Below are 15852 nucleotides of genomic sequence, written 5' to 3'. Positions count from 1 at the left end.
GTCTCTCTTGTCGAGGGCAGCTGGGCAAACCTCTACCTGGAAGTCTCCTAAAGAGCTTCTTACAGGAAGAGGAACCCCAATGGGGCCATAAGGTGTTCCTGTTTGAGGAATGGTGCCTAACCCATAGGAGGGACTCATGCTCAGGGCAGAGCTTGGAGGCCCTGGAAGGACAGAAGGGAGGGGCTGGGTTTTCCCCATGTCCCAGAGATGGTGGTTAACGCATTTGCCTGAAAACCAAAGGTCCCAGGCTTGATTCCCCAGGATCCACATTAGCCAGATGCACAAAGGGGCGCAGGCATCTGGAGTTCATTTGCAGTGGCTGGAGGCCCTGGCACACCCATTCTCTCTCTCTTTCTTTCCCTCTTTCTCTGTTAAATAAATAAATAAATATTTTTTTAAAAAGCCAAAAAAAAAATCACAGTAATACCCACTGTATCATAAGAACTGTAAAATGTTAATAATTTCTATTCTTGGTTTTTTACATACTATTATGGAAACTCAAGCCTTTATCCAGGGCCACATCCCAAGTTGATGGAATTAGAGCTCTAGTCTGTAGGTACTGGTAATACTACATTCATACATTTATATTTACTGGTAATACTACATTCATATATTCATATTTACTCCACTGAACGATCATTGTAAGATCTTATTAACTCATCAATATCCACTACAACTTAAAGTCACTTAATACTATTCAAAACTACAATATGCTATGAATACCTAAGGTGTTATTAAACATAATATAGTAAGCTTTGTTGAAGGAGATACTATATTTTTCTTTCCCATAGATTTTTGCCCTAGCAGTCTTCATATTAATGAGTAATTCCATGGCATTGTAGAATTTAAACAAATTTTGCACTTGTACACATGAACACAAACATGTATGTAATTCCCACTGCAACTATCAAAGATGACAGAATCAATATTATTATTCATATTTTAAAAAGGAAAAACTCAAGGATCAGAAGAGATTTTAAAAAAGCTGCTGTTCAGTGTTCAGTGACAGAAAATAGGAATTTCTTCATATATGTCTGAAGCTCCTTATGTCATCTTGTACCTTACTGTTATGCACTATTCTCTTCCAGTGATTTCATTAAAAAGTTGAAAACTAATGCTATTAATGTAGTCTAGTATGATGAAGGTGTGTACACAGATATGAACGTATTTATAATGCAATTTAGTATTGTGAAGGTGTGGACATAGTATGAACATATTTATAATATAATTTACTATTATGAAAGTATGTACACAGTGGGAATAGCTTTATAATATACTTTAGTATTATGTTGGTGTGGAGCATAAAGCTGACTTGAACTGATTTTCTTTCCTTTTTCTTTGTGAAGATTGTGATCGCAAGCATCATGTGCAGCTACAACAAAAATGACTGGATGGAACTATCTAGAATGGCTGAGGTAATAATGATTTTTAATATATATTTATTTCATTTCACCTCACCTATTTTTATTAGTTTTAAATAAAGACCTGCCAAGGAAAAATAATACAGCAGAAGTAAAATTGAATTGAAAATGTAAGTTAAACCATTTCTATTATAATTTGTTTACCATATGTTTTCATTACAATGATGGAAATGTAAATTTAAAAGGAATCTATTCTATAAAAACAGTCCCTTGGATTTTATACAGTACTTAAAAATCCTTTATTCTTTGAATCCATAAACTATATTTGCATATTAAGCAAATTGTATATTATGATGGATGCCAGGATAAAATTTAATTCTACCTTTGAGAGTCTAACTTGATCTTACTTTGCCTTTAGGCAAACGAGGTTGACAGTAAGAAAAGAAATTTTGAATATAAAACTCTTGAATATTTAAAATGTAAAAGGTTCATTTAATACTGTTCTTTTTTGAATACCAACATCCATAAAATGGTGGGCAGAATGCTGCTGAGTGGAACACGAGTCAGCAGGTGCTCCATAATATAAACTGAATCTTGTACAAATGCATACAACTAAGCATGGGCCTCAAATTTGTATTTCAAATAGAAAAATACATCCTTAAAATCATACACATATGTCCATCATGCTGTCATGCAACCTAGGCAAGATGCTTCTAGCTGGGGTTTGTGAAAAGCTTTCAGCCACGCAGGGGATGGAACCTAACAAGACTTGTGAAATAATTGACTCTACTTCACAGGATATTATAATGCTCTCTACAGTGTTCAGAAATGTTGATTGAATATTTTGTTTGGATATTTTAAAGCTGTGAGGGGAAAGATTACTTCTGGGACTCAGGAGGGTGAAATTAAACATGATCTGTAATTGGCTCCATGATCTTCTATGCTAGGGCCATTTTATACACGGATCTACCTAATTGACCATGAAATCTTCCATAGAGCCCAGGCTTGGCATGAGCCTTGCCAGTTTTAAGCTGACTATGATAAATGGCTTTATCACGCCGCATGCCTCTCCCTTTCTGTAAGAAGAAAATATTTAAAATTGTTTTCTTCAGCAATGGATATTTATTTATAAATAGGTAAATTTACATACAAAGTCCCAAAGCTTTTTATTTTAAATGTACCAGCCATTGCAGATATTATCACATTCCAGTATCATAATTGCATTTTATATACTAACACTTTCTAAATACCCCATAAAAATGTAAATAACAAGAAAGAAAACAAAAAGAAAAAGGATAATGGAGAAAATAGACTTTTCTTTTTTTGGTGTTTTGAGGTAGGGTCTCACTCTAGCTTAGGCTGACCTGGTATTCACTATGTAGTCTCAGGGTGGTCTCAAACTCACAGCGATCCTCCTACCTCTGCCTCCAGAGTGCTTGGATTAAAGGCATGCACCACCATGCCTGACAAAATAGACTAATTTTTATTAAGTCAGAACAATCTGTGACATCTCACAGGTGAGCAATGTCTATATAAGAAGGTCAAGCTGTAAATGATCTCAATTAAAAAAGCAACCTTCCCTGTTATCTTAAATCTGGACTAGTCTGGGGGGATCCCATGACTGAAATATCCTCAGGCCTCTGCATCCCTGTGGCATCTATTGCAGGATTCCACCACAGCTCATATGAACCCACCCGTTAAAACAGATTTCTTACAATGGAAGAGACCATATTGAACCAACAAAAATGTTTTCCATTCAAAGTTACTATCCTAACTAACAAGTACATTTCTTTGGTGGTGTGTTAATAGGGGTGAGGAATAACATACTGACAAGCAACACATGATTTAATGTGGTGTGTACACTTTTAAGTTCCTCCTTCAAATGGATTCATTTTTCTTTTTTCAAATTTTATTTATTTTGAAAGAGAGAAACAGGTATAAAGAGAGAATGGGTATATCAGGGTTCCTAGCCACTGAAAATGAACTCCAGATGCATGTACCTCTTATGCATCTGGCTTATGTGGGTACTGGGTAATTGAACCTAGGTCCATAGGCTTCACAGGCCAATGCCTTAAACACTAAGCCAACTCTCTAGCCCTGGATTCATTTTCCATTAGACCATAGGAAGTTGAGGAAATCTGGCATCAGCTTTCTGCTATATGTGAAGATGGAAATAACATGTGTGAAGCCAGAATGGCTCTAGATGGGCAGATCAGTAATAATGATGAGAAACTATAAGAGGAGAGTGTGATGGTTAGTTTCCATTGTCAAGTCTAATGGGTTAAAAAATGTGTAAGGCCATTAGGCACCCAATAGTTGGTCTGTGAGGACACTTCCAGACAGGATTAGCTGAGGACCTTGGCTGCAGGCAGTCAAGGGGAAGAGTGCCTCTGAGTGCCAGTATTCTACTTTCTCTACTTTCTCTGCCTCCTGATCCACAGAGTTATGAGCAAGCAGCCTCTCACTGCCACAGACAGGAGCTGCACCTGCCATAATGCCTTCCCACCACAGTGGATTATGTCCTCTGAACTATGGGTGAAAATATGCCTTTATTGCTTCTTTTCAAGTATTTGGAATGAGAATTATAGCTAACAGGAAGTAGTCACTATTCTTTGCTTTGTCAGAGTCTGCCATGGTGATGCAAGATTTTGGGGTCCAGGAGGTCTCCCAAACTTGTGAATCTCAATTCTGGATCTTTAGCCTTAGCCTATTAACAAAGAATTGATAAAACAGACTTGAGAAGAATAAATTGTGAATTACTGAGTTTATTTAGGGGGAAATTGATATTTAGGAAAAGGCTGAAGCAGTTACACACACACTCACACACACACACACACACACACACACACACACACACACACACAGGAGCAGACACTGATGCCCCTTCAAGTAACAAACCAGAGAGGATTAAGAAATAGTGAAGAGGGGCTGGAGAGATGGCTTAGCAGTTAAACGCTTGCCTGTGAGGCCTAAGTACCCCAGTTCAAAGTCCGATTCCCCAGGACCCATGTTAGCCAGATGCACGAGGGGGCACATGCATCTGGAATTTGCAGTGGCTGGAAGCCCTGGCATGCCCATTCTCTCTCTTTTTCTCTCTCTCTGTCACCCTCAAATAAATAAATAAATGAATAAAATGAACAAAAATATTTAAAAAAATAAAAGAAATAGTGAAGAGAGCCAGGTGTGGTGGTGCATGCCTTTAATCCCAGTATTTGGGTGGCAGAGGTAGAAGGATTGTCATGAGTTCGAGACCACCCTGACACTACATAGTTACTTTCAGGTCAGCCTGGGCCAAAGTGAGACTCTACCTCGAAAAACCAAAAGAAAAAAGAAAACAATAAAGAAATAGTGAAGAACTCAGATCAAAGATAAATCTTGCTTATAATCAAAGTGAGAATGCACTCCCAAAACATGACAGAAAGAGAGCATGTGTATACACACACCCAATTCAAGATACATGTTTTTCCCAACCCACCTAGTCAGGAGGGACAGATTCCTTTGTACCCTAAGGCCTGGTCCCAGGGTGAAAGGAAGACAGAGAGAGGGTTGGGCCACGTGGATGACCTCCAGTAGAGGCAAAGATCTGATTGGGTAATGGACTCAGCAGAGAGACAACTGAAGAAGCAGCAAGTTGCTGCTGTGAGCTGTCACTGGCAGCCATCTTGGAGAGGCAGCATCAGCCCCATGTTTCACCTTTGCAGAGATGGACAGAATGGCATTGCCTTGTACCGTCATTGAGCTTCTGTCCATGACTCACTGCCTGAAAGAAGCTGACTGTCTATTTCTCCTTCAGTCTTATTTCACTACTTGCAGTAAACATTAAGATCACATGAGTAGCTTAAAAGTGTGATTATAAGTACGTTATAAATATACAGTAATGTTCAATGAAATGCTGCATGTTCAAGTCATAGCATGCTCAGATCTCTTGTATTTCATCCTCGTATTCTTCAGCAAGATTTGTTTCTCCTGTAAACAAAATGATCCTATGATCCTTATCAACCCTATTTACTTAACTGTATGATATAGTCACTGGATAGATTTTCTTGTACTTTCATCAGCCTAGTTTGAATCTTCATGCTTTTTTCTTTATTTATATATGTGTGGGGGTGGTGTGTGCTGATCCTCTTGCCAATGCAAATCAATTCCAGATGCTTATACCACATATGTTTGTTTGTTTGTTTGTTTATTGTGTCTAACTTACATGGGTGGCTTAGGAATTAGTCTGGCCTGAAGGGCTTTGCTAGTTTGTACCTTCTGAGCCATCACCTTCACAGCCTCCACATTTTCATGTTTTTTATTTAATCTTTATTATTTTTATGAGAGAGATACAAAGAAAGAGAGAGAGAGAGGGAGTTGGCACAGCAGGGCCTCTAGCTAATTCAGTTGAACTCCAGAAAAATATAGTACCTGGTGTGCATGCATCACCTTATGCATCTGGCTTATGTAGGACCTAGAGAGTCAAACATGAGTTCTTGGGCTTCATAAGCAAGTGCCTTAACTACTAAGCCATCTCTCCAGCCCTTTTAAATATATGTATTTTAATTTTTATTATATTTTTTCATGACTTTTGAACATATGAGAAAAAAGGAAGTGCCTGGACAGTTTTCACAGTACAAAACTTTTGGTAAATTCTATTTTCTTGATCCAGATATTTGATTGTGGATTCTCCTACTTTTCTATGACATTGATCGGTTACTCTAATTTCATGCAAAAGAGAGAGAATTATAAAGCACACACTATGTGTACAAAAATGAACAGGAAATAACCTCAGCTCTGTGGACATATTCACAGTTTACCTGTGTTATCAGGTACATCCCAGGGTGAACCATTACTGAAAGCTTCCATTATTGGATTGTAAACAGATAGTGAATCTATTTCCTTCTAGTGTGTATAAGCCTAGAAAATAGAAATTGAATCATAGTTAATGAAAGCAACCTTTATTGAAGGATACAATCCCAAAGATGTCAAAGTAAGGTGAAAAGGAAACATTAATTGGGGGAGAAAGGAAAAGAAAGTGCAGAAGGATGGATTGCAGACCCTGCAACAGCTTCCTAAGGAAACAGGGCCAATGGGACAAGAAGGACCCTGCAGGATTCTCCCACCTCACAGCAGTTAAGAGAACAAGAAGGGTAAGAAAGATGTCTAGGGTTCTTTCTTGCACCTTGCGCTGCATTTGTGACATTTCTCAGTACTTTTGGCTGTGTGCTCTATCACTGTGGGCATCCAGACCCCATAATATATGGTGTAATACTTCATCCAAACTCATAATTGGAGAAATAATACAGCATTTATTGATCAGGCCTGGCTCCTTGGAGCTCATGCTTAGGCAGGAGCAGTGGAGGCTCTGGGACAGGGGAGGTTGTGATAAAGCCCAAGCCTCTCTTCAGAGAGGCTGTGAAGAGCTAACAGCAAATGTGAAGACAGTTGTAGGGATTAGGGCTTGGAAATGGTGACCCTTGTTGAAGAGTAAAATCATTTCATTTGAAAGCATGTAGACTAGGTGCCACTCACCCTCCTAACCCAAGCTTATCTACAATAGCATCATTGATCCAGGATCTTTTCATATTTCCTATGTTCAAAATTCTTAACTTGACCCATAAATCCTTCATGCATGGTTTGGTCTCATTTTACCTCCCCATGCTATCTTGAGATGATTCACTGCATTTTGGCTACCTCTGTTTTTTTTTTTTTTTGTTGTTGTTTTTTTCCCTATTTTTTTTAACTCGTCCAACACATTTTAAGCATAAATTTTTTGCCTAGTTCCTTTGGCCTGAAATTCACAATGTTCCCTCTTCCTCATCTCTGAGATCTATAGCTAGGTAAATCGATTAAATTCCCATGCCCTACACCTCTACTTCCTATACTCACGCTTTCAAAGGCCATTTTACCACAAAGTTAAGGAAACTTCCATGTCTAGCCCCTTATCTATCAATATACATGCCCTCCCAAAACTTCTATACCTCATTTTGATTTTATAACTTAAAATTTTGCTAAGAATATTTTTTAATTATGTAAAAATGTAGATCTCTTTCTCTCCTTTCCTCAACAATATTTGATTAAGTGTGATTCACAATGATATTACTGGAAATTAGTAATGGTGACTTTACCTACTTATTACATAATAATCTCAAAGGGGCTTTAGACCCCTGTCTTTTTCTCTGTTAAATTTTCAATTCTGAGTGAAGGGTTGTGGTGGTTTGATTCAGGTGTCCCCCATAAATTTGGGTATCTTGAATGCTACGTTCCCAGCTGGTAGAGATTTGAGAATGAACGCCTTCTGGAGGCAGTGTATTATTGGAGGTGGGCTAATGGGTATGATAGCCAGTTTCCCCTTGCCAGTGTTAGTCACACTCTCCTATTATTGTTGCCCATCTGATGATCTTGGCCAGGAGGTAATGTCCACCCTCTGGTCATGCTATTGCTTTTCCCTGCCATCATAGAGCTTCCCTCGAGTCTATAAGCCAAAATAAAACCCTATTCCCCAAGAGCTGCTTTGGTTGGGTGATTTCTGCCAGCAATGCTAACCTGACTGCAACAAGTTGGATTTGCACCAATGAACTATGGGTAACAGCCAAAGATAAAGATTTTTCTGTGGGAACGTGATGAGGAATTAACAGAGTCTGGTCATCATTGGTTGGATGAGACAAGAAAGGTGTCGAGAGGAGAACAGGTATTGAATATAGGATCAAAATACAGCACATAGGAGCCAGGTTCTCAACATCATATGCACAGGTGCAGTAAGTAGCTATAGATGAAGGGAGTAACTCTATGGTCCCTCAGCTCGCTGTCCCAGGTCCATCACAGGTGCATTTAGATCCTAGCAAGAGAAAGTCAATACCTCCAGTTTTACTTAAAAATAAATGAAGATATTAGGCAGTATTACTTAGAATACCATTTGACTTCATGCATCCTTTTAACGTAGTAAATTAAAACGAACTCAAGAATATGCCTTTCACAACTGTCATGGGTTCAATATAAAAATGACTCCATAGACTCATAATACTTTGTTCTTTTGAACACTTTGCATTTGAGCACTGGATCAACAGCTGGTGGCACTGTTCAGGAAGGTTGTGGACCTTTTAGGAGGAAGAGCCTTGCTGAACGAGGGTCCCTGGGGCAGGCCATTAGGTTTTATAACCAAGCTCTACTTCTTGTTTCAGTCCTTATAGTCTGGTACAAATTCATGTTTGCTAGCTGCTTCCAGAATGTGCTACAGTGTGACCAGCTGTCTCTCCCACCCCCACACCTTCTGTGCCATAATGGAATGTATCCTCCTGGAACTGTAAGGCAAATTAAGCCCTTCCCATCCTTAAGTTGCTTCTGGTCAGGTATTTGTTCACAGCAATGAGAAAGTAACTAATGCAATGCCATGTGGAACCCTGCCCACAATTTTTTGGTCTTTGACATCCTTCCACACCTTGACTCTTGGAAACCTTCACTCTCATGGGGATGATACACCACCAAATGTCCCTACAGGTAGATGTCCCACCCAAAGTTTTCATGTATAGTAGATGTACTTCCCCACCTATGTTGCTCTGCCTGTCACAAGAACATTAAGACTATCTTAATGAATATGGCAAGAAAAGATGTAAGCCAGATGCACAGACGATGTATGTGTCTGAAAAGTTTGTGGAACAGATAATAATGGATACAGAGAGGTTAGAATTTGCTTACACTTGTATGGCACTCGCATCGTTGTGGTCAATGTTCAAAGTTGTTCAGCTTTACTAAATTTATGTACACCTTACAACAACACTATGGGTTTGCCACTCTTTTGAAATAAGAAAGCTAAGTCAGGTTGGGGATTTAGCTCAGTGGACGCACACTTGTCTAACAAGCACAAGGCCCTGGGTTTGGTCTTCAGCACTAGAAGAATAAATAAATTAATTAATTAAATAAGTAAGTAATAAAAGAGAGGAGCTGGGAAGAAAACTTTAAAAAAGCATACTGTTCAAATTTAAGCAATGTTTGTAAGGTTAATGTGGAATTCAGACCCATGAAATCTGGCTCCAGAGAATAATTATTAACATATATACTGGACTTACTATAGTTATATAGATGATAAAGATATGATGTAGGAAATTAGAAATAAAGTATTTGCCTTCAGTTGGTTATTTTCCACCAATCACTTTTAGGAGAGATAAATCAATTCTGGGTTAAGTAACTAAGCTAAAATGCTTGTGACTAAGAGGAATAACAATGCATGTCTAATTTCAGGCAATTTAACATTTCATGCTAATTCAGCAGTTAGGGCCTTTTGAGTGGTTATAGTTACCTGGAAGTGGAATTAACTGCTTTGTAAGGTGATGTGACTCCTGTGGCAGGAATATTTCAGTAGAGGTCAAATGAATGGATCTAGGCTTTATGTGTCACCAAGCAGCCTTGTCTACCTTTATGAGGCCTAGATATGCATTCCAAAGGCTACTCTAGATCTATTTGGTTGATACATTTTAGTATATGTGTTTAATGTTTGGAGAGATTTTCATGAGTCCTTTATAAGTCTATATATTAGGTCATCTTTAAAGGGCTTATCTACACTTCAAGTTTAAAACCCACAAGAAGGCAGAGCTATGATTTTTTTTTTCTAATAATTCCAGCCACAGAGCAAATGAGTTCTTTCTTTTAATGTCTGTAGACTACCATAGGCTAGACTACCTTACATATGTGACTCACAAAAATCTTTTATACATGTAGAGACTGGATAAGAAATATAGAATTAAAGAACTGAAAACAGTCGGACTTTGAAAGAGATTAAAGCCATGGTTTCCCAAGAAATGATCACTTAAAAATTCTATTTCTATTCTATTCTAATGTTTAGCTTTACTACATTTATGTAAATCTTACAGCAACAATACAATGAGTTTGCCATCCTTTTGAAATGAGGAAACTATGAAAAAGCAATTAATATGTTCAAGTGTATACAACATTTGTATGATGAAGGTAGAATTCAATCCCTGAGGTCTTAAGTGGGCATTTCTTAAAATTTCATATCTATTTATTTATTTATTTATAAGCAGAGAGAGAAAGAGGGAGACTGAGGATGAGAGAGAGAGAGAATGGGTGGAATGCTTCAGGCTCTTGCCTCTATAAATGAATTCTAGATGCAGGCATCACTTTATGCATCTGGCTTTACATGGGTCCTTGGAATTAAATCCCAGGACACCAACTTTACAAGCAAGAACCTTCAACTGGTAAGCCATTTCTCCTTCCCATTAAGTGGCCTTTTAAAACTGGTGTATGCATTATACCTAGTAATAGACTTCACTAGGACGTTTTCATGCAACATTATAATGTACTTTGCTCATGGTCCTCCCACACCTTTCTACTGTGCAATTTCTTATCCCTCCCTCTGCAATATTCCCTTCCAGTTCCTTAGTTTTACTTTTGTTTTCATGACATAGGTACATATGTGACTTCATGTACGTACATAAACTCTCAGATCACAAATGAGAGAATGCATATATTTTTACTTCACTTAAGGTTCAAGTGATTTCTAATAAGTTATAATAATAGTAGGTCCTAGATTCAAAATACATTGATACAAGACCCTACTCCCATTATTAGTTGTGGGGTAGATCTGTTGAACTTTTTATGCTTGAATTTATTGCCTGTGAAGTGGGAATAATATAAATTTACACAAGGTGCCAAAAAATTCATCTTATCCAAAGTGACATTGATTTGATATTAATTGCTGCCATCTAAGGTAAATAAGTAAATCTAAAAGAAACACCTGAAGTATCAAAGTAAAATTTAAGCAAAGCCCACAAGCAGATCATATTGCTTGGACCTTGTACTTGAAGAGACGAAGGTAGGAAAAGTTAAGTGACTCACCCAAAGACTCCCCAGTTCCTCAGCAGCAGACCTGGGATTAGAACTCAGAGGTCAGCAGCTGTATCTTGTTTGTGCTCACTATGAGCCAGCAGGAAGAAAGGATCATGATTTGCAGTAATGTTCAAGTCCCATGAAACATTTCAAAGTTGGATTAGGATAGAAAGCACCATCATCATTCACATTGGAAAATAGGCCTCATGATCAAATGGACTTTCACAAAGGTACAGCAGAGAAAACAGGCTCGTTCACAAATACAGATGCAGGTGGGCAAGAAAGCTACTTGCTATAGGTAAGTTTGTGGAGATCATATTTAAAATTTGTAACATAGAATTAAATAGGCTAAATTCCCAAACAATTATGAATAAAGAGAAAGTATGAGGAAAATACCTTTTGCCTAAAGAACAGTCTTGTGTACATAATTAATTTTCATAAAAGTCTTGTGTGAAGTAATATAAATGTTATGTTATTACTGAAATTGGTTCAAGATTCTAAATGACCTTACAAAGAAATTATGGGTTGAAGAAATTCTATAAGTAGGTAAAAGAATGAACAACTTGAATTATTTAGCCTATATTTCTCAGATTTATAGCAAATCTAAGAAGTTTTTTGTTTATTCTTACAGTATTTTACAGATTATCCAAGAATTCTAAAGTCCTCTAAGCACTTGGTGCTATTCTGTTCATTTTGGCAGGATTCATTTGTATATTAAGAAATTAATGATTTACATACAAAGGATTTCTTTTTAATGTTGATTTGCGCGTGTGTGTGAATGGGTGCGCCAGAATCTCTTGTTACTTCACAGCATCACCAGATGCTTGTGCCCAGTTTGAACTTGTAGTTATCTTCACTTGTTTTGTCAAGTCACCTGACCAAAAGCAGCTGATAGGAGGAAAGATTTTGTAAGATTTTGGCTTACAATTGTTAGGGGATACTTCATGATGTTACATCATGTTTTTCCATAGTAGGTGGAAGATAGCAGCAAGAGAGTGAGCTGAGCTCTAGCAAATGGGAGCTGGTTCTAACACTCCTAAGTCTGCCTCCAGAAACACACCACCTCCGGCAAGCCTCCACTTTCCAAATTGCCACTAGTTGGGAACCAAGCATTCAAAACATATGCATCTTTGGACTGGACATCTGATTTAAGCTATCACACTTGGGAATTGAACCCCAGATCAGCAGGCTTTGCAAGAAACACCTTTAACTAACTTTAACTAACATCAAGTAAGAAGAATTTCTGTTTAGTTATTGCATTACTTGCCTTTCTCACAGCTGTGACCAATATCTGGTAAGAAGCAGCTCAAGGGAGAAAGGCTTCATTTTGCCTTCGAGTCCTAGGAGATGCAGTCTGCCCTACTGGGAAAGGGTAGGAAGTTGTTGATTGCATAGCACCCATGGCTGAGAAACAGATGAATGCTGGTTTTCAGTCAATATTCACATTTTGTTCAGTCTGGGACTTCAGGCCAGGGAATGATGCCGCTCAGTGTTAGGATAGGTCTGCCCACCTCAGTTAGCCTAGTCTAGAAAATCCTTCATGTATATATACTTAAACAGAGGTTTGTCTCCTATTTGATTCTAGATCCTGTCAGACTGAAAATCTAGATTAGCCATCACAGTTATTGAAGTCAAATGAAACAATAATTCATGTTTCTTGGCATGGACTATTTTTAAATATCATGAAATTGATTTTTAGTTAAGAAAATTTTAATTTGACCCATTCATTATTCATGTAATATAGCCTACTACATTTTTCTTTGCATGCCTACTCCAAATATCAATTATCCAGCATTAGTACGATTTATTTCTATAAAAATAGAAGCTGTTTAGGAAAGAATAAATGTGATGCCTAGAAGATCTGAGTTAAAATCTCTGCTTTGTAACTCCCTAACCAGATTTATCATTTAATCTCTCATTCTTCCTATCTCTTGTCTGTAGAAAAGAAATCATAAAAACACAAGGATTATGAGACTTAGAGAAACTCATATAAAGCATATAAAGCCACAGGTAGTACCTTTTAAGCACTCAATGGACATTTCGTAGTCGTTGTTATCTGCACCTTTATTTGAGAGACATTGTATACTATGGTAGGAAAACAATATATTTAAAATTGGGTGAATATCTTCTTTCAGTGTTGAAAAAATATTGCTAGCTGAATAAAATGCTGCCTTTTCTTTCATTTTCTTTCCATGTCTTAAAGGCTTCTGGAGCAGACGCCCTCGAGTTAAATTTATCGTGTCCACATGGCATGGGAGAAAGAGGAATGGGCCTGGCTTGTGGACAGGTAAGGACCTCAGCATTTGCCACCGTGTGTGTCAGTGTGACATAACAGTTCCTACAAGGGTCATTTCTGTATCTTAGACAAGGAGATATATGGCTCTGACAGCTGTCTTGAAATGTACAGGTCTGCATTGTTTAAATATTTAGTGCTTAAAAAGTGGAAAATGAGGGAAACTGGAATTATAGCAACTGTTTAGTTTTACTGAGGAAAATATCACATTATGTGCTTGACAGGAAGTAATATCATAACAAATAGTTTTTAAAAGCACTGAAGCAGAATTAGCTGATTTCCAATGCAATGTTCCTTATTCATTCCTGATTCTGATCCCGTTTCCCTGGGGCAATATACTGTACAGAAGGCATTGTTTGTAGTGATTTTGTAGTAAATGGGGCACAGCACAAATTGCATTTTACATTTTTTAGCATATGATCATTATTCCCTAACTGTGTTTGGGGAGTTGCAAAGAAGACTGATGCTATTTTTATTTTGGGAAATAATAAATAGAACCTTCATATTAAAATACATTCAAAAACCTAATGAATAAATGTGAAATAATATATTAATATGTAAAAACACTGCATCTTTATGTAACATGATATAGTGCTATGTGTTAAGGGGAGATGTGAAGGCTTAATGAGAAAAACAGGAGTACTTTGCATCTAATTTCACGTCAATGCATGGAGGGAAACAGTGTATACAAAATACTATGAAATTGTGATTTCTCACCATTTTGTAGCCCTGAAAAGTTCACTTTTGTGTGTACATGTGGCTCATGGCCTTTTGCTTCATAGTTAGTCAACTTTTCTTCTTATCAAGTCATTGAATTAAACTCATAGGCTTATATACTATACTGGGAGGGAAAATTTTTCTGCTGATATTCAAGTGAGCATTGGTTACTATTTTCATACTAGCATTCAGAGGGGTTTTGATAAAGTACTTTGTAAATATTTACTTGGCATTCAGAATACATTTGTGACTCAGGAAGAAATCCTGTGTAGCAATAGGAGTGATGGTCTGGATAGATATTTCTGATGCATGTCCAGGTTCTACTTAACAGCACATTACCCTGGTGGGGGAATGTAGTGTTATTGCTAAACAATGTGATAATTATTAGTGTGCAAAGATGTATCACATGGTTAAGAGGACAAAAAAGGAAGATCTCTAGGCACATACCCAGAACAGGTCTGGAATAAGCACCCTCTTCCCTCCTCAGTCAATCTTGTCCTATTGCCCATTGCACAGTCTGAACATGTATGTGTGTGTTTGTGTGTGTGTGTGTGTGTGTGTGTGTGTGTGTGTGTGTGTCTGTCTGTCTGTCTTTCTAGAAGCCAGAAGAAAACCTGTGGGGTTATTCCTCGGGTATGCTCCACACCTCTTTTGAATCACGGGTGTCTCACTCACTAGCTTGCCAGTAAGCCCTAGGGACCCTCCTGTTTCCACCTTCCCCAGTGTTGGGATTGCAGTAGCATACCACCACACCAGCTTTACGTAGATTCTGAGGGTAGGAAACATGTCTGCATGCTGGCAAGGCAAACACTTCACTGATTCAGCTTTCTCTTCTAATCCCAGGAAGGACACATTTCTACTGTTTTGGCCTTGTTACAGATATAATAATTATTTTGAAAATGTTGCTGAGTAAATTTTTTTGGAATGGGCTTTGCTCTGAGGACAGCTGCACTCAGCCAGCCTGAAAGTGGCATAGGTTTATCTCCTCAAGATAGTTATTTAGCCCCATTTTTTTTCCAAACGATCCAGTGAGTTACAATGGGATTGTTTTCAGGGGTATGGGTATGGTATTATATACAGGACATTACCTACACAAATTTTTACACAGCCTTTGGCTTAATGAGAATACCAAATGCTAAAAATTTTGCATCAAAGATAATGAGATTTCTAAAACTATTGAACAATATATGTTCCAGAAACCATGCTATCTGTATGAAGGAAACAGAAACATTTTCATTGTACTGAACTTTTACAATTACTGAAATACTGAAACTGCTTCTTCCTGCCCAACAAATTTAGAAATTTTGTTTGAATTATATTCTCTAATAAATTATATAAATAAAATTCTAATTTAACCATTATTGCTCCAACATTTATGAATATTCAATATTTTGGAAGGCAGCTATCATCAACATTATTCCACCAACACTACACTACCCATACATGTTCAATATTTTGAAGAAAAGAAGAATAGTAGTACACTTAAAAACAAGGTTTATTGTAGATCTTGGTTGGAGGTGTACAAAGAGTCTGGGCTTATTTTTCTTTACCTTGAAGTTTCTTTGTTTCCTGTTTATCTTCCTCTCTCCCTCCCTAAGTCCCAAGGTCTGAAGCACTTATCAAATTGGCAGGACAGGGAGGCTGAAGAGCCATTGCAAA

At 37.6% G+C, this 15852-nt stretch overlaps 1 protein-coding gene across 1 annotated transcript in view; it reads left to right on the top strand.

The window, feature by feature from the left end:
* Dpyd (dihydropyrimidine dehydrogenase) overlaps window positions 1-15852 on the top strand; it is a 1202971-nt gene that overhangs the window by 854150 nt on the left and 332969 nt on the right. The window contains exons 15-16 of the mRNA XM_045137960.1: window positions 1347-1415; window positions 13387-13470. Of these exons, the coding sequence (XP_044993895.1) occupies window positions 1347-1415; window positions 13387-13470 (153 nt within the window). The remainder of the gene's footprint in view (window positions 1-1346; window positions 1416-13386; window positions 13471-15852) is intronic.

Source organism: Jaculus jaculus, chromosome 19, assembly GCF_020740685.1.
Source record: "Jaculus jaculus isolate mJacJac1 chromosome 19, mJacJac1.mat.Y.cur, whole genome shotgun sequence".
Taxonomy (NCBI): domain Eukaryota; kingdom Metazoa; phylum Chordata; class Mammalia; order Rodentia; family Dipodidae; genus Jaculus; species Jaculus jaculus.
This window is presented reverse-complemented; position numbering and strand designations above follow the sequence as displayed.